The 21,514-nt window shown below is 41.3% G+C and overlaps 2 protein-coding genes across 4 annotated transcripts; both read right to left on the bottom strand.

Annotated features, from left to right (window-relative positions):
• Window positions 1-1,198: 1,198 nt before the first annotated feature.
• zgc:92907 (uncharacterized protein LOC436733 homolog) lies at window positions 1,199-15,054 on the bottom strand. Of its 2 annotated transcripts, XM_061834738.1 has the most exons (6): window positions 15,032-15,054; window positions 12,723-12,816; window positions 8,069-8,151; window positions 7,237-7,399; window positions 6,119-6,257; window positions 1,199-5,951 (listed from the first exon to the last, which is right to left on the bottom strand). In XM_061834738.1, exons 2-6 carry the CDS (start codon window positions 12,814-12,816, stop codon window positions 5,840-5,842), a joined length of 591 nt encoding a protein of 196 aa, XP_061690722.1. In that variant the 5' UTR covers window positions 15,032-15,054; the 3' UTR covers window positions 1,199-5,839. The 2 variants fall into 2 exon arrangements, with proteins under 2 accessions (XP_061690722.1, XP_061690723.1); XM_061834739.1 differs by lacking the exons at window positions 12,723-12,816; window positions 15,032-15,054 and adding an exon at window positions 8,254-8,320.
• rap2c (RAP2C, member of RAS oncogene family) lies at window positions 10,153-19,930 on the bottom strand. Of its 2 annotated transcripts, XR_009797089.1 has the most exons (4): window positions 18,968-19,930; window positions 15,032-15,317; window positions 12,744-12,816; window positions 10,153-12,655 (listed from the first exon to the last, which is right to left on the bottom strand). XR_009797089.1 is itself a non-coding variant. In XM_061834740.1 (3 exons), the coding sequence occupies exons 1-2, from the start codon at window positions 19,238-19,240 to the stop codon at window positions 15,039-15,041; spliced, it is 552 nt and encodes a 183-aa protein (XP_061690724.1). In that variant the 5' UTR covers window positions 19,241-19,929; the 3' UTR covers window positions 11,831-12,816; window positions 15,032-15,038. The 2 variants fall into 2 exon arrangements, 1 of the variants encoding a protein (XP_061690724.1); XM_061834740.1 differs by having other exon boundaries at window positions 11,831-12,816; window positions 18,968-19,929.
• Window positions 19,931-21,514: the final 1,584 nt, after the last annotated feature.

Below are 21,514 nucleotides of genomic sequence, written 5' to 3' on the forward strand. Positions count from 1 at the left end.
CGCAGCAGCTACACAGTAGCACAGCACGAACAGGGCCGGTTAAAATAAAAAAATACCTAAATCACTGAGACGTGGCAGTAAAACAGCAGCAACAGGCTACTGCGGCGTTAACAGGGCCGGTTAAAAAAAAAAAAAAAACGCCTAAATCACAGACGCGGCAGTAACACAGCAGCAACACGCTAGCGCGACGCTAACAGAGCTGTTTAAAAAAAAAAAAAACATACCAGTAAAAAAAAAATCACTGAGACACAGCAGTAACATAGCAGCAACATGCTAGCACAGCGCAAATGCTAGCGCCGCGCTAACAGGGAGGATAAACAAAAAAAAAAACCATACCGGTAAAAGTCACACCCTCTCACTCTTACCTTTTCCGCTCGAGTGCCCCCTTGCGGCCGTCAGAAAAACTGCACAAATTAGCCGCTTTCACTGCATAAGCCGCAGGTTTGAAAGCGCATGGAAAAAAGTCGCGGCTAATAGGCCGTAAATCACGGTAGGTTTATTTCCGAGAAAGAAAACACTGAAAATCTTGATGTTTATCTCTTTTTAGAGATGCACTCCTACAGAAAACGAAAGTTCATCTCTAGAAATTACAATATTACATCGCAAACAATCAAGAAAGCATGAATATGATTTTTCCATGTAGAAATTAGGCAGGAAATTGCCCTTTGAAAAGCATTTTCCTTAGTGTTACATGAATCCATATAACATATAAACCCTGAAATAAAAGGTGTTTCCTACCATATTGTAATTTATTGCAATGCACGTGGAGATTAAAAATTTACACTGTCTCAGATTTTGGGGACAAAATGCCATTAAACCATTAAGGGGCAGTCTGGAGCCTTAGTTTGATCCTAAAATTTCCTTGAAATTTTTTTGGTCGAATTTCTGCAGTTGTTTGAGAAAGGGGCTGTTGGACCGAGCCAATTGTTCCTCTTTTCATGATCTTCCTAAGGCCATTCTACTTCTGATGAATAGAAGGATTGTTCTCAGCAGCGCTTGGCAAAACAGTCTTAAATTGGTTTGTTTTCACGCAGTCACGAAAACCGTAATCCTGCTGACCCCAAGTATGTCTGTGTCATCGTGATTAACTCAAGCAGATACGCCATACATACGCCACGATTCCAGAGTTCCCAATTGTCCTGATCACGTCCTGAGTTGTGACAAAAGTTATAAAAAAAAAAAAAAAAAAAAAAAAAAAAAAAAAAGAGTCCCTCCAGAATCTTAAAATGAAACAATCTCATAGTACCCATATGTGGAAATAAAAGCAAAGATCCTCCAGGGTCAAAAGAAGAAGTGTCAATGCAAGAAAAACCCCCAAAACAAAAAAAAAATAACACTCATTATTAATAATGACAGAAACATGCCTTCAAGCGCTCCTGGAATTGTGCAGCAAAAATAGCACATTGGGTGGTTTATGACAAGAACTTCAGTGTTTGGTACCAATGTAAAACAGCAAGTTGGAAGCAAGCACGTTGGAAGGGAGAAAAACACAAGTTAGCAGTCACATGCGACAAAAAGAGAAAGAGCGAGTGTCCACCTTTATTAAATTACATCTGGCTTTGCGCAAACATCATGTGGATCCTATTGAACAAGCTGGCAGAACCGGTCTGAACTAGCGGATGGCTTACAAACAGTTGGGAACTAGCTGCTATGGGGGTGGTAAGTTGGGGGCGGGGGGGGAGGGTAGTTAAAATACAAATGGTTCATAGTATTTTATGGTCTGAATTGTTGGGTTGTGTTGGAAATATCTCAATTGAAGCGATAACGGGGCTGAATATGAACATTTTGATTACCTCGTTGTCTAGACTGGCAGAAGCCTGATTTTATGTAGCAGTCCATTTCAAAAAGATTAGTGTGAGCGATTATCCTGTGGTGTGGGGAGTGGTAATTGTTTTTTTTTTTTTTCCTCCACCCTCATCTGTTCAGAAAACAACCAAAAAAAAAAGACCAAAATCCTAAACCTGTATCGACAATGGCTAATCCTTGGGACGTGTCTAAAGCAGGGTCAATACATACCGATGATCAGGTTGAATTGAGGCATTTAAATCCCCAAAAAACCATAGAACCAATGTCGTCGAAAGATTATCTTGAGCAATTATCCTGCGGTGTGGGTCCCTCGTACTTTAAATTTCAGTTAAAGCAGGGTAGACTACCGATAGTCGAGTCCAATTTGACGATTTCCTTGCCCTTGTGAGCAAAGCCAGCGAAGGCCCGATTATTGGATGTCTCTAAAAGATTATCGTGTAATCATTCTCTGTTGTGAGCGATGCTCCCTCTAATTTTTGACGTGTCTGAGCAGACACGCTAAGCCCGTGAGCGCCCCCTTTGACCACTGTGAAAAACACCGGACGTATGCACTGTGTTCAATCAGTGTCATCCATTGAAGTTACATCGCTCATCAAAAGGTTCCGATTACATTCCCATAAGAACATTTTTAAGAACAATTTTGTGTTTTTCTCCAAAATTACACTAAAAATGTCAACACACACACAAAAAAAATACATGACAGTACAAATACATACCAAGCCAACTATTAACTATAAATTTGAAATGTCGCTTCCAAATTTGTTTCATTTTTTGTTTTTAACCCACAATGATATCCCCATCTGTTTTTCTTGGTGTAAAACTGAATTATTGCTTGCAGAATATGTTTTGCAATGCATGTTGAAAGCTGAATGATGCTCCCAAACAGTTTTAGGGTTAATGTCATGTTGCCTCCTATATTTAAAACACAGAATTAGGTTTTTGGGCACCGTATCGTCTGTGCTTTCATCCTCAATCAGGCTGTGCCAAGGTGGAATTTTAACATTATACGCCATCACATCCTGTACTTTGTACTTTGGCTTCAGACCAGACTTTTATTTTACTCAAAAAAAGAGAAAATCTCATCCAGTTTCACCACTTTTTATTCTGTTATTCACATACCCCAGTGTAATTGTTGTAGTTTGTAGTTGTAATTATGAGTTTACCCCTTTAAAAAAAAAGACATCAGGCTGTAGTTCACTGCGCTGGATCTGTTTTCCTTTGCGCTGAGAGTGCGTGAGTAGTGCGCAAATGCGCAATTACGCAGCTTAGAGGGAACATTGGTTGTGAGGTATGTTAAATGTGATTTTTTTCTTCTTAATCTAGTCAGATAATACTCTAGTCTGATATTCATCTATTTCAAACCTTTTCAATATTACAGATCATAAATCTACCATGTGCGTTCTCAACACTGAGATCTACGTTCATCTGCAATGAAGCAGATTCATGATTGTCAGTGGAGATATCATGATATGTGTGGCATGTTGTGTTGGTCTTCTGGAGTACACCACACCGTGTGAGTAGACAGTACACAAATGTCGATTTTTGTCTTTGTCATATGGCGTCTCTCATATTAAATTTTGGTTGAGATGCTAAAAATCAGTATGTGTACCCTGTTTAAGAGTACCAAATGGAATTATTAGAAAGCAAAGCTGCGTCAAACAGCACTCGATTCCAAACTTCCTGTTACTTTGTTTCATTTGATTAAATGCTATTAGTGTAAATATTTACTTGATCCGAGCAATAATCATGTATGATACTGTAAAATTCCCCAAAAACAAAAGTTTAGTCCCGAGTATACTGGGTACCAACAGGTGCTAATAGAGTTGTGTATCCGTGTGAATGTGTGTAACCTTGCCTTGACTATCGGATTACTCTCCAAATAGTGCATCTACCCTGCCTATGAGTTGCACAAGTATGACGGGAGAATTACCTCAACGACATATCAATTTTGATTGGAAGGTCTAATCTCATTTGTATAAAAGTGCCAAACGGACCCCCGCTGTACTGCGGATTTTAAGATGTCAATTTATTAATTGGCTTTACATGATCCAAGCTGGTCCGAATTTAGAGTTGTGCCACCACATGCCACACGGCACTGGGCTCGGAACGGAAGAAGTGCAGTGTAATTAAAGGTGAGAAGAAGAGGCAGAGAAGGTCCCCTACTAAAATGGAGCGATTACCAAAGAACGGAGAAAATATGCCTGAGAGGATGACTGTATGCTTGGTTTGTATATGATGCTAGTCTGTGTGTAAAGCAGTACCGTATTTCCCGACCTACAGAGCGCACCTGGTTACAAGCCTCACCGAGTACGTTTGTAAAGGAAATACCATGTGGTACGTACATACACCAAGTCGCAAGTGTCCACATTGAAACACGAGATATTTACAAAGACGGTACACAGAAAGAGTTTAACACTAGTGCTAACGCTAGCGCTGCGCTAAAGCTAGTGCTAACACCGCCAGTTGAAATTAAACTTAGTAAATATCACTGAGACACGCCAGTAACACAGCAGCAACACGCTAGCGCAGCGCTAACAGGGTAGGTAAAAGTGACTTCCTCGGCATATATATTCTACAAGTCTCATTCTTGCCTTTTCCGGTCGAGTGCACCCTTGCGGCCGTTAGAAAAAAATCCAAAAATTAGCCGCATCACCGCATAAACGGCAGGGTTGAAAGCGTGTGAAAAAAGGCGCAGCTTGTAGGTCGGAAATTACGGTAATTGTTTGAAGGGTTAGAAACTTTGTAATATCTATGCTAATTAGCATTGGCACAACTATGCCATGTTTCGCATATGGTAGAATTAAGCTAGCAGACGTGGTTTGGATGAACATTTTTGTTTAAACATTATTTCTGTTGTGCTGCATATGTTACAATTTCATGATAAAGTAGCAGTTGTTTGAAGGATTCAAAATGACCATAAAATCTATGCTAATGTCTGTTAGCACATCTATGAATCCCATGATATTTTAGCATTAAGCTAGCAGACTTTCATCATCCTATGGTTTGTTTTTGGAGGTTTTGGTGTTTAAATATACAATGTTTAATTCTCATGTTTTATGTGTCAGTTTTACAGTAAACCTTAGATGGGAGTGAGAAAGACAATGCATGCTTTGGTTCTTATTTAGCGAACCGGGCATGTTAGCCTTATTTTTGTTCCCTCAAAGACAAACGATAGTCTCTCATGACTTCACAGCATGAGTGAGAACAGGCGCTGAAGATGACTGCAGATTTTCACCACAAATGGGTGCGTCTGGAAGACATACCCCACGATAATTGGGAGTTCTGTGCATATATGCGAGGTGGGGAAAGGGATAAATGAACGTGATTCATTATTGGCCTGATTGTAGCGAGGTTTACAAAGCATATGAGCCTGAGGTGACTGACATAGCGTAGACAAAACAACCTGAAAAGTGCACTTTGGCACACATACATACTGTAGGGTGGTGGACAACAATGATAAAACCTCCTGTTCCCTACTAAAGATAGGAGATTAGACATAATGGTGTTGTTTAAAGGAGATGTATTATGCCTTTCTTTTCGACAACTTAAAAAAGTTCCCTCGTCTTTTGATAAAATGTCCGTGGCATTCTTTTGTCAAACAACCTTAACGAGCATGCACTGCTTATCAGAAGCTAACGCTGCCAGCCAATGCAAATACGCTATAATGATGCTAGAATAATACGGTAGTAATAATAATATAATTATAAATAATACGCTATAATAATGCTAATACAATGCTAATAATAATATCAGATAAAACCAAATGCAGGTCTGCTTACCTTTTGACTTTGACATACTATCGCACCCGTTAGATACAGGATGTACTGCATATGCTTCTGCAAGACGGTATGTATCCAGACAGTGCGGCGGAGTCTGGCTGTCCCTTGAAAGTGGCAACGGATCTTCACGCAGCCGAGCAGTTCATGTCATGGGTGTTGAAAGTATGTGTGTGGGGGGTGGGGTGGGGGGGTGGGGGGGTTGGCAGAGCGGGAGGAGGGCGGTTATATTAATTAGTCCCACGATTAGGCCACATTCACTGGAGTCCAAGAGCTTTGTCCATAAAGTTTGCAAACTTCTGTGGCTGACCGGGCAAAAAAGGCCGAAGTACAGAGAGGTCCATGCTCCTCAGCATTTCTGTCAGTGTGCTGAGAGAGGAGAACATAAAAAAAAAGTAAGACTCTCACTAAGATTCACACTCATCATGCAACAAAACAAAATCGCATTCATTTGTTATTGTAAATCGACAAAGGTTTTTGTGTCAAACAGGAACCTCCATGAGAGCTACTTCTGTACACTACAGAACATTACGTACGTGCAAGTGCAGTAGAGCAAGTGTGAGTCCATGTGCAGCTGCTTGGCCAGTTCCAGCTGGTGGTTGTCCATCAACTTGTCATTGACCACCACCAGCAGCGCTTTACCGGCGCCGAGGGCCTCCAAGCAGCTTCCGGCCCCTGACAGAAACAAGATCCACGTACAGAACCCCGCTGTGTCAAAAAAAAGTCCACCGGCGATTTCTGGTGTTCATTTTATGTCTTGTCACTCATGTTTTAATAGTGTGTGCGATCATTTAAAAAAATAAACTAAAAAAAATACAGGATGAAGTATGAACAGGTCTTTCATCTTGTCACTCTGCCCACAAGTTGAGCGCCGATGCAAAATCATTCATCCCGTTCGGTGTTTTATCATTTCAGATGTGTAAATCAACACCTGTCCGCTCTTGTTATTAGAGCTGGACGATTATGGAAAAATTAATGATCACAATTATTTTGACTGAAATTGAAATCACGATGAATAAACATAATTAATTGATTTTGAAGCTTAGTATTTTTTTACCTACAAAAACTCAACTTTAAAGATAACTTAATAGAACAACTACAAAATGAATTCGTAAAAACTAAAATAATAATATATTCAAAATATTAGTAAAGAACTATAAAAAAAAAATAAACACAGCCTTTCAAAACATTGGGACAACTGTGGTGACTGTATTGTCTATTATATATATTTGTTAAAAAATATCCTTCTCTCAATATTCCGGCATTTAGCAAGTAGAAATATTGTTTGTAATCCTAGCTGACCTAAAACAGTAAAACTTCATTCTGATTTTATGTCAAACACTCAGCGGGCGGTTATGATTAAGAAAATTGAAAATCTGAATCACGATGAAATTTCAATTTATCACCTAGTCCTATTTGTTGTCATTTAAAAAAAAAATGTATTACACTCCTTATTACAGTACCCTTCAAGGGGAATTTTAACAATTCATGACCAATATTACTGGCAGAACTAGGGGGGGCTCAAATTCTGCTTTCGGCCCCCTGATTGTGATTGTCCACAGACCTACATGAGTACCTACAAATTTGGAATTCTGTGTGCAACTCCCCGAGTTAAACTCTTTTGGACAGAACATGGGCGTTAGTGTGTACTTGCCCGCGTGGCTGATGATGAGGTCTGCCTCCTCCATGTCCTTCGCGATGGAGTTTTTGAAGCGAAAAACCTCCAGGTTGACATGCGGAAATTTCTCAGGATCCGGGAGAACCGATCCTCTTCCCACCTGGAGAACCAAACGCTTGTAGCCGCGACGCTTTAATGCCTGGTGGCAGAATAACAAACACTGGCTTATTCATTGAGGAAAAAAAAAAGGTACCTTTGTATAGTTACAGAATGGCATTAGCAAATTTGCTAAAGCCATGTTTATTATAAAATGACAGATTTGGCCCCATCTTGTGGTATATTGAAGGGAGGAGCTTCATTTAGGAAATCATCTTGTGTAATATTTATAGGCAGTTACAAACGGCTGTGTATTTGCAGCTGGGCACATTTCACTCAAAGGTGAAGTACTTATATTTTTGTCCCAGTGAAGGGAACCACTGTAATGGATGTTGTATTTAAAGGTGGAGTTTACAGTTTGTGTTTTTTTTTCGGGGTACACCCTGAACCGGATGCCAGCCAATCGCAGGGCACATGGAGACAGACAACAGTCGCGCTCACAATCACACCTAAGGGCAATTTCGAGTCTCCAATTGATGCATGCATGTTTTTGGGGATGTGGGAGGAAACCGGAGTTCCTGGAGAAAACCGACGCAGCCACGGGGAGAACACGCAAACTCCACATAGGGATTGAACACGGGTCCTCAGAACTGTGAGGCCAACGCTTCACCAGCTGCGTGCGAATTTATCAAAGTAATTATATTTAATTGATGGAAGAGAGGGGGGGGGAAGATTCAAATGTACACGTCTATCAGTGACAACTTGAACTAACCTTAATAGCTTCGGCAGACGTAATTTCCTCAATGAGGTCGTCAAAGCTCGTTGTGCCCACAGTGACAAACACAGTCTTCATCGCTGAAAAATGAAAAAAAATGTTGTAATTTCAACACTTTTTTCTCAGTACTTTAAAGCGTCATCAGTAACACGGAAGCGGACATCTCACGACGGACATCTCACTCGACTTTCCGGATTTTCCGCATGACGTCACAGCATCGAAATGAAAATAAGATGCTGCCTTTAACGGTCGGAGGTGGAACTTCATCAGTTTGCATTTATGCAATATGCTTGTTATCCACATTAATACAGTACTGTATTACACTCTCTGTCCTCACTAGTAAGAAAAATCAATGGTAGAAAACTTTGGATGGACTATAACAAGTGTTTTTTTTTTACTCTGGAATGTACTCAAGTGCCACTCTCATCCTAATTGTACACATTTAAACCTTACTCATAAACTACTGTGCTATTTTATTAGTAATTAATTAATAAACATGCGTCATGCACTAGCTCAAGGTCCATGTATTCGTACTTCCTCGTTGTCCTCTCATAACACCCATTCAGCATACTAGTAGAACTTGGGCCAGCTAGTCAAAAGACCCTTTTAATACTGTAGTCGATTCATTTTCACACAAGTGGCGTTCTTGGTGTACAGAACTCGTGCACTGCGTCATAAAATCACGTGACATTTGTTTACCTCGCCATATTACCGGTCAAGCTAAGCATTGCTCAATGCTAAATCGGTTGGAGACTACACGGAAATGTCTTGCAGCACGACGCCCAGTCTTGTCTTGATACCGTCAGACATTTAAAAGGTGAAAACAAATAATGGTACGTGGAAAAATTAGATAAACTCAGCATAGAGTAAGCATATTTAAATGAATGACCCCTGGTTTTACACAACCTCACATTCATTAAATGATTGAGGAAGAAAAAAAAAGAGGCCAGAGTCGTTTCCATGGATTGTATATGGAAGAAATTGCAATGACACTTAACCTCCGTAAACCTCTGCAAGTTTTTTGTTTTCAAATGAGCCAATTTGTCATTACAACATTTTTTTGGTAATTTGAGATTAAGAATAATAATGGCTACCTGAAATGAAGCAATCGCTACACAGGCGTGTGCGTATTTTGGTCGGGCACCGTCCTTCATGTTTAATTGCAGAAATCCATGGATCTTTTCAGCTGGTATTTCATAGAATGATGTCTTTGAATATCTATCTTGTCTGTTGTGAAAACCAACAGCACAACAAGTCTCAGGTATTGTAAATATTGTCCTCTGGTTCAATCTCTCCCGCAATGTCGAGCGGCTCTGTTTGACCGGCTATATGGCGCCGTGAAAATGGCGAAAGTCATGCGCACGAGCACTATAGGAGTATGCAAAGAAAGTTACTAGTACTGTGCTGCACAAGTAACACCACTACACCCAAACCAGTACCATATTACACACCAGTAACCTGCTTCAAGTACATTTAATAAAGGCTCAAATCGCTTTTAATATCGTAGTTGATACATTTTCTCGTCACCTGTTGTTTTACTTTGGCATACTAGAAAAGGCTAGTTCTAGTGAGGTAAAACTGTACCAATGAACTGCATGCTAATACAGTAGTGGCATAAAATTATGCTAGTTAACATTTGAGGCATCACCAGTAGTTTAGTGCAGCTGTCTCACTAGTAAAACTACTGAAATCCCAAAGTCATCCTGCTAGTGGAAATAAATAATACCTTAACTGTCCACTGGACATAAACAATAGCAGATATCCTTTATAAGGAAGCTACTAGTGTTAGGATTAGCACCTTTTAACTATGACCACAAGTCACCACGCAGCAAAATTGTATATCTTAGTTAATATTTGAGGATGTAAACATTTTGCATAATCACGCATGTGTTACCCGATAATGGCCGTTAGTGGGGAAATAAACAAGACACCGGGATACACCAGAAATCATTTTTTTAAGGCTCTGTTAAATTCTCAGCTCAGTTAAAAAAAAAAAAACAAAACAAATTGTAGCCTGATGTCACCAAAGCAGAAAACTAGTAGAAAATAAAATGTTTAAAACTGGCTACTCACATCGTTAGTTTTTAATAAATATACTATTAAAAAAAAATACAGAAAGCAATGTTAAATCTGCTTCACATGTTGCAGCTGGAGTTATTGAATAAACATCAACCAAAAAAAAAAAAAAATGAATCCCCATGTTTAAATGATGAAAACAAAATCTCCATGGAGAAGTGTGCGCTTGCTTTGGTCCTTCCGCAATCCGTCTCAGAGACGTTGGGAGAAAACGCGAACGAGGAAGATAGTCGTCGGCGTGATCCGTGCGCTTGCGTATCCGAGGCGCCGTAGAATTCAGGCCTTGATACAGGAACATGGCTCTTTTTTTTCTCTTTTTTAAATCACCTCAAAAAGACTGCGTAAAACATTTTCAATTTGGAGCATGCAGATTTATCGATTGAACAATGGCCTTAACAGCAAAAAAAATAAAAATAAAAAAATTGTTCCATATAGTCAAACATCCTGTCATCATTTCCAGAAATAAGATCCCCTCACAAAAAAAATAATAAAAATAAAAAAATAAAATGAGCAGTGAGCTAGAAGAGCAACTTAAGTGCGCATGCTTAAAATTCAAATAAAAAATGTTGCCGTAATATGAAATATTGTTCAAATTCCAAAAACACTGATGTATGGAAACCCTTTTTGAACATTTATTTGATATCCATTATATCTATATTAAGGTCCATGTACGAGTACACTCTTTGCCCTTACTATGAAGACAATTTAGCGCACTAGTAGAACAATTGTTTTTTTTTTTTTAATTTGTTGTCAATACTTTTTTTGGGGGAGAACAACTGTTTTGATAGTAATGTTTTTCCAACTACCACCTTCCCTGGGCCTAGTATTGGTACTAGTGGAGTAGAGTAATTTGCTAGTAAGGTTTAATTACATACTAGTAGGCCAAAAGTAGGAATAGTTGTGTGTTGTCAGTAAGACTGTTATCCTACTAGTGTGCTTTACTGTCTTAAAACTACTAGGCAAAATGCACGCTACTAGTACTACCAGCAACAAAATTGTACAAGTTAACATCTTGCAGTTCACTTGTAGTTCCAGTCTCAGGCAGATGTCTACCAGCACAGTGTTGCCTTACTAGTAACCTATCATCCTAAGAATTGGCCAATGTTGTGCTACTAGTGTACAAAAAATTGAAAAGTAGTTAAGCTGTGTGCGTGGGGGGAGCAAGCTCGCAAGACAGTTGTTGTCAGTGTTGGGAGAATTCAGAAATTATTAAATGAACCGAATGAAGAGTTAGCTTTTTTAAAATAACTTCACCACTCCAAAAACGAAGTAGCTAATAGTTTCTCCGCACGTAAATATGTATTCTTTTCCTCAAAATATGATAGATGTAATAAGGCCCATATTCTTTTCTGTTTTTTTGTCATGCTTGTTCTTTTCTGAAATACCTTACGCCTGCATACCCACTAAAAGTAAAATTAGGTGTTTGACGTATGTCGTTTTGTTTGAAAAATGGCATAAAACAAAAAAATATGCCAATTTAAAAATTCTCCTTAATTAGAAGCATAACTGTGTAGTATCGTCTCATGGACTAAACATAAGTAGGGCTGCATTCAAAACAAAAGCACATAAACCGTGAAACTTGTGTGTTCAAATAAGTGCTAAACTTCATAAAAATAAAAACAGTTTTTCCGCTTCTCAGTTTTACATTTCGACGACAAACTTAATTGAAATTTCTTCAAAGGATATCTTTGCTCCAAACCTTTGTTCTGTCTCATAATGGTGTTGCACATATGCACTATTAACAAGTGCTCTCACCAAAAAGGCCCATCTATTCTATTTCACTGTATAATTTTTTATTTTTGTATATTTGTTCCAAATGTTCTCTTCCTTGATCTATCAATTATTGAACTTTCACCACTTTCAGTCTGAATGCGGTCACGGATCCCCGCCTGAAAAGCAGATTTCGTTGGCTGAATCAGGCGACGTGCATGTAAATTGGACCGTGCATTTCGTCACGACTGGAAAGCTGCGCCGCTTAAGGGAAACTGCCGCGCTATGGACTGAAAACGAACCGCCGTTCAAAAACCGCTTAGAGATGCCACAGAGAGAGAGTACATTCTCCAAACATCCATCAAGCAGAAAAATAAAGTGTTCAGTTCGTGTTGGCCCAAATTATAAACGACTTCATGAACTTTCACCTATTGAACTTATTCAGGTCCAACAGTAGTTATTCTAATAATGCGGCCTATCGCTTCTACTTGTGTGCTGAATGATCTTACGAGTGAGGACGAAGATTGTACCAGCACACGGACCTTAAGATGGATATCAAGGCAATGGAATAAATGCCCTGACGACTTTCCATAATACAAGTCAAAGTCTATAACTGTGATTGAAGCAGCTTTAAAAAGGAGCTGCATCCTCACAAACACTTGTTTCATACACTTGAAGGAGACTTCTCACTAAAACGAGGGTGGGAGTGGGGGAAGAAGAATGAAATCCAAGAGTAGTTTCCTCCGTGTCAAGTCTCTGTGTCCCTTTCAAGGCTCTTAAAGTGGCATTAAAAACATCCTGTTAGCAGTTAGGACATCAAAAATAGGAGCCATTAGCTTTCCGATGCATTAAGATGCTCGAGAACCTTCGTTAGCAGGAGAGCCACCTTCTGTGGTGGGGATGGTCTCAAAGTGTCTCCCCCTCCCGTTTGCTTCTGTTGATCCAAACAAACGCTGCATCTGGAAAGGGGACAAAAACAAACCTTTTATTATGTGAAAATCCATGCCATGGAAAGACTGTGTGTGTATGTATGAATATAAATATACATATATGTAGAGAGAGAGAAAGAGAGAGAATTTGTTCCAGAAGGCCAGTTGAAAACCGAAATGTTCAAAAACCGAAGCGTGTTTACCCATTAAAATGAATGGAAAAAGGAATTATGCGCCCCAAGCCTTAAACATTGTTTTAAGCGTTTTTTTTTTTTTTTTTTAGCTCTTCCTGATAATAAACTGCATAGTAAAAAGAAATAAGAAATATATTTATTTTTGCTTAAAATGTATGCTTTAGTAGTAGAGTACGCTAGGCTAGGAGTATATTCGCTTATCTGTAGCAACTTAGCCCCCAGCCTTGTAAACCTTTTTTATTACCAAAAGTGCAGGATAACTTTAAACAAGCAATAATGAGGGGGAAAAGAAACAAATAGTTTTTATTTGCACAGAAAGTACATAACGTACAAAAAAAAAATTCAACTTGCAACTAGAGGTAGGGTCAATGGAACAAAAGAAAAAGCAATGCAAAACTGTTTCAAATGTCTTCGGTGGGGGTGACTCGCCCCATTTTAACAAAGAAAGAAAGAATCTAATGTAGACTATTTCTGCCGTCTTTTAAGCACCTTCCTGAAGTGGCTCATAACAACGTCATTGAAATGTTGCAGTGCTCTGCAACATACTGCTTTGTAAGGGTGAACGAGTTCTGCAAAACTATGGATGTCGTTCCATTTGGCGCTTTTATATCGGCACTCGAGACATCCTTCCTGCCTTCAGACTCAGACGACATCTCCTCCCTTCCTCGCCAACACTATCCCCAGCTAACTGCTAATCGTTTACGAAAATAAGAAGCAACTCTTCGACTGGCTCCAAGATCTTTGGCCTCTGCTTGGTCAACACGGTTGCTCCTTTAGCAACATCAACTTGCTTTGAGGGCATCCTTGTCTTTCAGAATGGTGCCGATTGTCAATTTTGCCATGCTATACTTCTTCGATAGCTCGGGAACGCACACCAGATTCCTTAAAAGTTTCCCCTCTTCTAAGGAGCCAATAGGACAGTTTTGCCTTTTGTTTACTTGTTTGGAAAAAGCTCCACATGAACACATAGCACATCCATGCTTATTCGTTAAAAAAATGCTGTGGCTGCTGCTCGGATCTGTGATTGGGCAAATGTGCGTCGGCGGAACGTTTGCCTTATTTTTAAGACATTGTACCATTCAATAAATAACAGATACTAAAGATAGTAATTTTTGACAAAAATAAAATGACTGTCAAGCTTCTTTTACCACTTCAAAATAAGAAAGCAACAAAATTTGGAATTGTATGCAGCGGAACCTCTGCCTACAGACGACATGGATTCAAAGCTATATAGATGTGATTACGCCGCCATCAACCGTTTATTTTCAGAGTCCTTTTACCACATCACTCATAAACGTGGCAGCGATTGAATTTGTGACGAGATGATTGAGGATGCGGAGGCGGGAACTTTCCACCTTGAGCCCAGTCCGCAGATGAAAAACAATAGGGCTGTTTGTGTCCCAATTCTGCCCCTTCCTGACCAGGAACGTCAAATGCCAGACAATCTTCGGTTTTAAAAAAAATTGTTTTATAAGATTGTCGTTAAGTCTGCTGTGAGTAAAGAATAGATTTGTCACGACTGACACATTTGGCCGACAATCTAAGATAATGAAGGCGTTCAATACTTACGAATTCCACAATGCTAGATTTTACTAACAACTTATTATGAACTTCTTGTCTGCTTAGCAACGATGCCTAGACTTCGACTTTTCGCCTGGCCTCATTGCAGTTTATATGCAGTTTGATATATATTAAGCTGTGTGTGTGTTCTGGTTGTAATTATGAGTGTACCCCTTTAAGAGCGGAGGGGGGCGGTGTCAGGTAAAATAGGAAGTAGATGTTGGCTGAACAGCAGCTTGTTGTCAGAGACAGTGTGCTTCCGTGTTAAAAAAAGAAATGGAAAAAAGAGGTCTGGCTGTGGTTCACTGCGCTGGATCGGTTTTCATGTGCGCTGAGAGTGTGCGACAAGTGCGCAGTAGCGCAACTTAGAGGGAACAAGACTACATAAAATAAGCGACGTCTTTGAATTATTTCTACTCGTAACAAATTTTACGGGTGTGATTTTTCATGCTCGACTGTGCAGATTTGCGAGTGCGACGGCGCATCCGTACCTCTTGGTCACTGTACCACGCAGGCGGTGCAGCACTGCTCCTGCTTCTCCGGCAGCGTGGAATAGTTCATCTGCCGCACAATCTCGGCGAACAGCTCGTCCACCATCGTCTTGCTCTTGGCCGAGGTCTCGATGAAGGGGCAGCCCCACTCCTGGGCCAGGGCCCGGCCGTCCGAGCCGGCCACCTCGCGCTCTGACTCCAGGTCCACCTTGTTGCCCACCAGGATTAGCGGCACCTTCTCAAAACGCTTCACTCGGACTATTTGGTCTCGCATGGGTCGGATGTCCTGGTGGAGGAGGGCATAAAAATTAATTGAGGACATTTTTTCCCCCCCAGTTCAGAATCCAAATGACAGAATGTAGCAAAACAATGGCTCGATTGCCACTTATCCTCACAAGGGTTACGGGGAGTGCTGGAGCCTATCCCAGCTGTCAATGGGCAGGAGGCGGGGTACACCCTGAACTCGTTGCCAGCGATTCGCAGAGCACATGGAAACAAACAGCCGCGCTCACAATCACAAATAGGGACAATTTAAGGTGTCCAATTAATGTTGCATGTTTTTGGGATGTGGGAGGAAAGCTGGAGTGCCCGGAGGAAAACCACGTAGGCACGGGGAGAACATGCAAACTCCACACATGCCTGTCTGGGATTGAACCCGGGACCTTAGAACTGTGAGGCCAACGGTTTACGAGCTGAGCCACTGTGCCGCCATAATAATACATGCTTTTTCGAAAATTCATTTTGAAAACTGATAGTTTGTCAAACAGTAGAACAATGAAAACATCTTTTCCTAACATGATGAATAATCGTGACTACAATATTGATAAAAATCCATCCTGCGACCATTGTGGGGATGATGATAAATAAGTATTGATTCAAACCTTTTATAATGTGTATTTTTGCCCAATTCTTTATGATCTGTTTTCTCTCTCTAAATTCTCTTCTCTTTCCCATATTTTAAGCGTGACATGACAGCGACAGCAAAGCCTGTGTTTACACACTGTATTGTGACACAACCCACAACAACACAAAGATGTTCCTAAGCTCTACTTCTGAGTGCCATCGAAAAATAAAAACCTGGAAAAACAACTGATAAGCAGGGAACTGGATAAAAGAATATGAATAAGCGGGGTTTTCTGTGTCCGTTCTCCAGTAAAAGACAACATGGAGAGACAAATACCATGAAGCCACCAGGCTTTAGCTCTTATTTTGAGAATTATGCCAGTCTTCTTTTCATTTCCTCAAAATTATGTTATACAGTGAAGAAAATACGTATTTGAAGACCCTGCTATATTGCAAGTACTCCCACTTGGAAATCATGGAGGGGCCTGAAATTTTCATCATAGGTGGATGTCCACTGTGAGAGAGATCATCTAAAAAGAAAAATCCAGAAATCACAATGTATGATTTTTTTTAACAATTTATTTGTGTGATACAGCTGCAAATAAGTATTTGAACGCCAGAGAAAACCAATGTTAATATTTGGTACAGTAGCCTTTGTTTGCAATTGCAGAGGTCAAACGTCTCCTGTAGTTGTTCACTAGGTTTGGACACACTTCGGGAGGGATTTTGGCCCACTCCTCCACACAGATCTTCCCAAGATCAGACAGGTTTCTGGGCCTGTTGCTGACAAACGCGGCGTTTCAGATCCCTCCAAAGATTTTCCATGGATAGGTTTCCGATTACCCATCATGCCTTGCGACGTATGCCATACTGTGTGTCTTAAGAGTTCAGAGAACATAGGTGAATGGTGAAGCGCAAAGTTTTTTTTGTATCGTTAATTTTTCCGTTTGGTGTAAAAGTTATGACGTCGTTTAAAGCAAATGCAAACGTAGTGGACAAAAACACGTTTGACACTTTAAGCAGAGCCAGATACTTGGAGAAATTGAAGGACATCGCCAGCAAAGATCCATACGAATTTCAACCAAGCGACTTGAGTGACGATGTGGAAGCCTACCCTGACATTACACATCCGATATCGTTAATTATCACGTGAATTCTGTGCACGCATATACAGTTAATGAGCTAAAGGTTTACAAGTCTTTACAAGCTTACAATGACTTTGTAAGTGGGTGGGTTCAAGATGTACTGCAACGGGTGATCGGTAATCAGTGTTTAATGGCGGCTCGAGTAAGACATTCTCAGAGGTCGACCGATCCACTACTACGTCCCTGGATCATATCCCAAAAAGATGGCTGCATTCTCTCCGGTCACTGTACCTGTATGGCCAGTCTTGGAAAAGTGGCTGCCCTTCTTTTTGCAGGCGAGCTGTCAGTAAAATTACGGGATAACAAGACAGTTATAGAAGAGTTGTCTGACCAGTTACCGCCCTCTGCAGTTAAATATGTAAGTCGATTTTTTTCTCTCTTAAAGAATTCTCTGTCATACCTTTGTGCAGAATACATAATTTATTCATTCCTTGTTGCCTCAAGTATTTAATTGAAAACGTTAAGCGTTACAAAATTAAACAAGCCAACTTTATAGCGTCTCTGTTGGATCAGGAAGAAATCCTGCTCGGTTGATCCTCGACAACCGTAGATTCCGTCTTTCTATCGACAGTCGCTTAGTTTTTACTTCCCTGGTTGACAACGACCTTAGGAATATCAAAATACGACCTCTTTGTTTGCCCAGATTCAGTGCGATTAGTACAGCCCCAAACTACGCACGTGTGGTCCATATTATCGGACCAAAGGGGCTAGCTTGCTTTGTTGACATAAACGCTTCCCTTGCTTTAGACACACAAAATGGCGGACGGTGGTGACGTCATCGGAAACCTATCCATTGGGTTTATGTCTGGAGACTGGCTAGGCCAGGCCAGAACCTTGATACGTTTTTTGATGGCGCCACTCCATGGTATTCCTGGCTGTGTGCTTCGGGTCATTGTCATGTTGAAAGACACGGCCACGACCCATCTTCAATGCTCTGACTGAGGGAAAGAGGTTGTTCCCCAAAATCTCACAATACATGGCCGCGGTCATTCTCTCTTTCATACAGTGCAGTCGTCCTGTCCCAAGTGCAGAACCCCCCCCTCCCCCCCCCAAAAAAAAAAACACGATCCAACCACCCCCATGCTTCACAGTAGGGATGGTGTTCTTGGGATGGAACTCATCATTCGTCTTCTCCAAACACGGTTTGTGGAATTATGACCAAAAAGTTCAACTTTGGTCTCATCTGACCACAAAATTTTCTCCCATGACTCCTCTGTATCATCCAAATGCTCACTGGCAAATTTAAGACGGGCTTAGGTCTGGAAACTGGCGAGGCCACGCCAGAACCTTGATATGCTTCTTACAGAGCCACTCCTTGATTTTCCAGGTTTTGTGGTTTGGGTCATTGTCGCGTTGAAAGACCCAGCCACGACCCATCTTCAATGCTCTGACTGAGGGAAAGAGGTTGTTCCCCAAAAGCTCACAATACGTGGCTACGGTCATCCACTGGGTGTTCAAATTTCTTATTTCCTTCACTGTACGTACCCTCCCATTTCTTGACAGCAACAGCGTGAGAAACACTAACTTTAAAAAGTATGATTGTAGTTTTAGTGCAATTTTAATTGTTTATCGTAAATTCAGTTAATGTTTAAAAACATGCGAGGGAGCTAAAACGACTTGAGTTTTTCTATGGTCTCTTTGTATCAACCAATTTTCGCCTTTCTGGGTGGGTCTGGAATGCATCCCCACAATAAACTGAGGTAGTCAAGTTTGAAAATGGTTCAAATAAAGAACGTTAGCACACTGACGTACTTTTCATTTGTTGTGGCGATTTAATATTAATGAAAGGCAGCCCTACCATGTTGATTTTTACGTCTATATGGTTGCTGTGGATTGTGGATTTTCATTTATCGTACACGGGGTGGGCCTGGAACCTATCCCTCATTCACCGTAACAGACTTAAACCGAAAGTAAGTTTTCTCACATAAGTTGTGTGTACAACACTTGCCTGGAAAGACTGCTGGTTCACCAAGCTGTAGACCAGGATGAACCCCTGGCCGTTCTTGATGTACAAGTCTCGCATGGAGGCGAACTGCTCGGTGCCCGCCGTGTCCAGGATCTCCAGCACCGACGGCGACGAGTCCACCTCGATTTCCTTCCTGTAGAAGTCCTCGATGGTGGGGTCGTACTTCTCGATGAAGGTGCCGGTGACGAACTGGACGGTCAGCGCCGACTTGCCGACGCCGCCGCTGCCCAGCACGACCACTTTGTACTCCTTCATTTGCGGCGGACGGACGGGGAGCTAACTTGGAGCGGCTAACGGATTAGCTTCGCGCCTCCTCGAAACATTTAACAGGCCTGCCCCCCAACCCCTTTCCTTTCTTCAAAAGCGAGGCCGAGACAATGATTAAAAATGATTTCTATTCGCCTACACGCACTCCTCGACCACTCATAATTATCCCCAGTTTAGGTTAATAAAAACTCAGCGAGTAAGGGAAAAAAAGTTGCTATCCGTGCACCCCACTCCCCCCCCCCCGTTAGCTAGCTCGACGGTGGCTAAATCCTTGCGGTCCCATGCCCGAGCTCCTCAAGGGTCCGACCCGGTTAAAAAGAGGCGCTGTCGGGGAACGTATCGTCGAGTGACGCACGCCGTGTACCACATTCTATTTAACCGTGCTGATTCGGATCCAAACAGCGTACCGGCGATGTCCCTTCGCCCCCTGGTGTGTCCGTCCGACCAGCCGGGGCCTTCTCCTGTTTCCGGGGGCTTTGCCTGGCTTCCACCTTTGGACGGACTCCCGTGCGTGCTACCGACGCGCAGCCCAGCGGATTCAGCACCGGGGAGCTAACGCGGCGGCTCCGGGAGTCACTCGACGACACACCGCGTTCGGAGGATTTACGTCAGGAACGCATCAGTCCTTCCGTCCATTTTCCACAGCGGTGATCGTCATTGGGTCGGCGGGTGAACCGGAGCCTATCCCTGCTGACTCTGCGCGGGAGGGGTGAGGGGGGGGGGTACACCCCGGACTGGTCGCCGGCCAACCGCAGGGCAGGCACATCAAGACAGAAAACGTTTACCCTCTCTTTGTGATGTCTGAGAATGTCGTTTGTTTTGTTTGCTTATTTATTAGTGTGAAACATCAGGCTCGTGGGCCAGATCGAGTCCCGGCGAATCAGTTGATGCAGCCCACAGAAGCAAATCATTTACAAGGTAGAGGATAATATTCGTGATCTTTCCAAGAAAAAAAAATACTCATCGTGCTTTACACGCGCAGTACGATTCGACTGTTTTATCCAGCGGGATTTCAATATGAAGTTTGTGAGGAGTCAAACTTTTTTTTTGTTTTTTTTTTTGCATCGATCGCCAACGTTTTGCTGTAACTCTGACATTGCGCCCTGCTCCGTCCAAAATCTTAATCCCGTGCGTGAAATAGTTGAGACCTCTCCGTAGAACCCTCTTGGACAAGTCTGACGCATTTGGGGGAAAAAACAAAAACATACCCCAATATCATCTGGAACACGCGATAGAGAATCGACTTCAAACACTTTATGTTCAAATCGCCATTTTGAAAGTTCGTGGGGCACGGCTGAGGGGGCGGAGCTTAAGGTCACCATCGGAAAGGTCCATCTGGGGTCTTCAGTTAACTTAATTTTTTTTAAATTTTGGGAACGTGGAAAGAAGTCAGACAGAAATTGTCGCCAAATTGAGCAGCCATTCATTCGCCGTTATACTTACATGTCTCACATAAAGGATTATTGTGACTATTAATACTGAACAGGTTTAGCGGGTTATGATAGTTGACCTCAAAGATTACCCAAAAATCATTCTTAACACACGTTAGAGAACAGAATAATCCCTCAGGATAATCTTTTGGAGACATCCCAGAATCAAGTGAAAGGGGGCAATCGGGCTTTAAATCGGCCCCTTTATCAGTATGTGTGCAACCCCGGTTAAGACATTTAAATCATATTTTAAGTTCAGTTTGAAATGAATAGCGAGGATACAAAATAAGTAAGATTGCAAGGATTTTATTAAAGGTCAAACAGAAATGGCAGAATAATAGGCACAGTACCTTACTCATAGTCATAACTATACATGTCAAATGAATACAGTAATTGGCAAGCAGCACGGCACATAAAATATAAACAAAGAAGCAAAACACTCAACAGGAGTCACTTGTGATTTGAGTTTTTCATTATATGGCTTATCGTGAAATTCTCCAACTACATTTTCAACTTTTTAAATGTTCTACGTACAATTGTTTTAAGATAGGAGTATCAAATGATGCTAAATGCAAAACATGGACAGAAAATCACATTAGCGTGGTAAAGGCACACATTCTGGGCACTACTAGAACGAGTCTCTCTCACTAATAACATTTTTGCACGAGTTGACATCTCTGTACTAGTAGTGTAGTGCTAAATGCTGAGTGGTAGAATTTTATAAACGTCCTAATAGTACGAGAAGCACGCAGTTGTTGCCTCACTAATAACATGTAGTCCTTCTAGTAAGTCAAAGTTGTCCTACTAACGTGGACAAAGCATACTAGTACAT

The sequence above is a fragment of the Syngnathoides biaculeatus genome, chromosome 11, assembly GCF_019802595.1.
Source record: "Syngnathoides biaculeatus isolate LvHL_M chromosome 11, ASM1980259v1, whole genome shotgun sequence".
In the NCBI taxonomy this organism is placed as follows: Eukaryota; Metazoa; Chordata; class Actinopteri; order Syngnathiformes; family Syngnathidae; genus Syngnathoides; species Syngnathoides biaculeatus.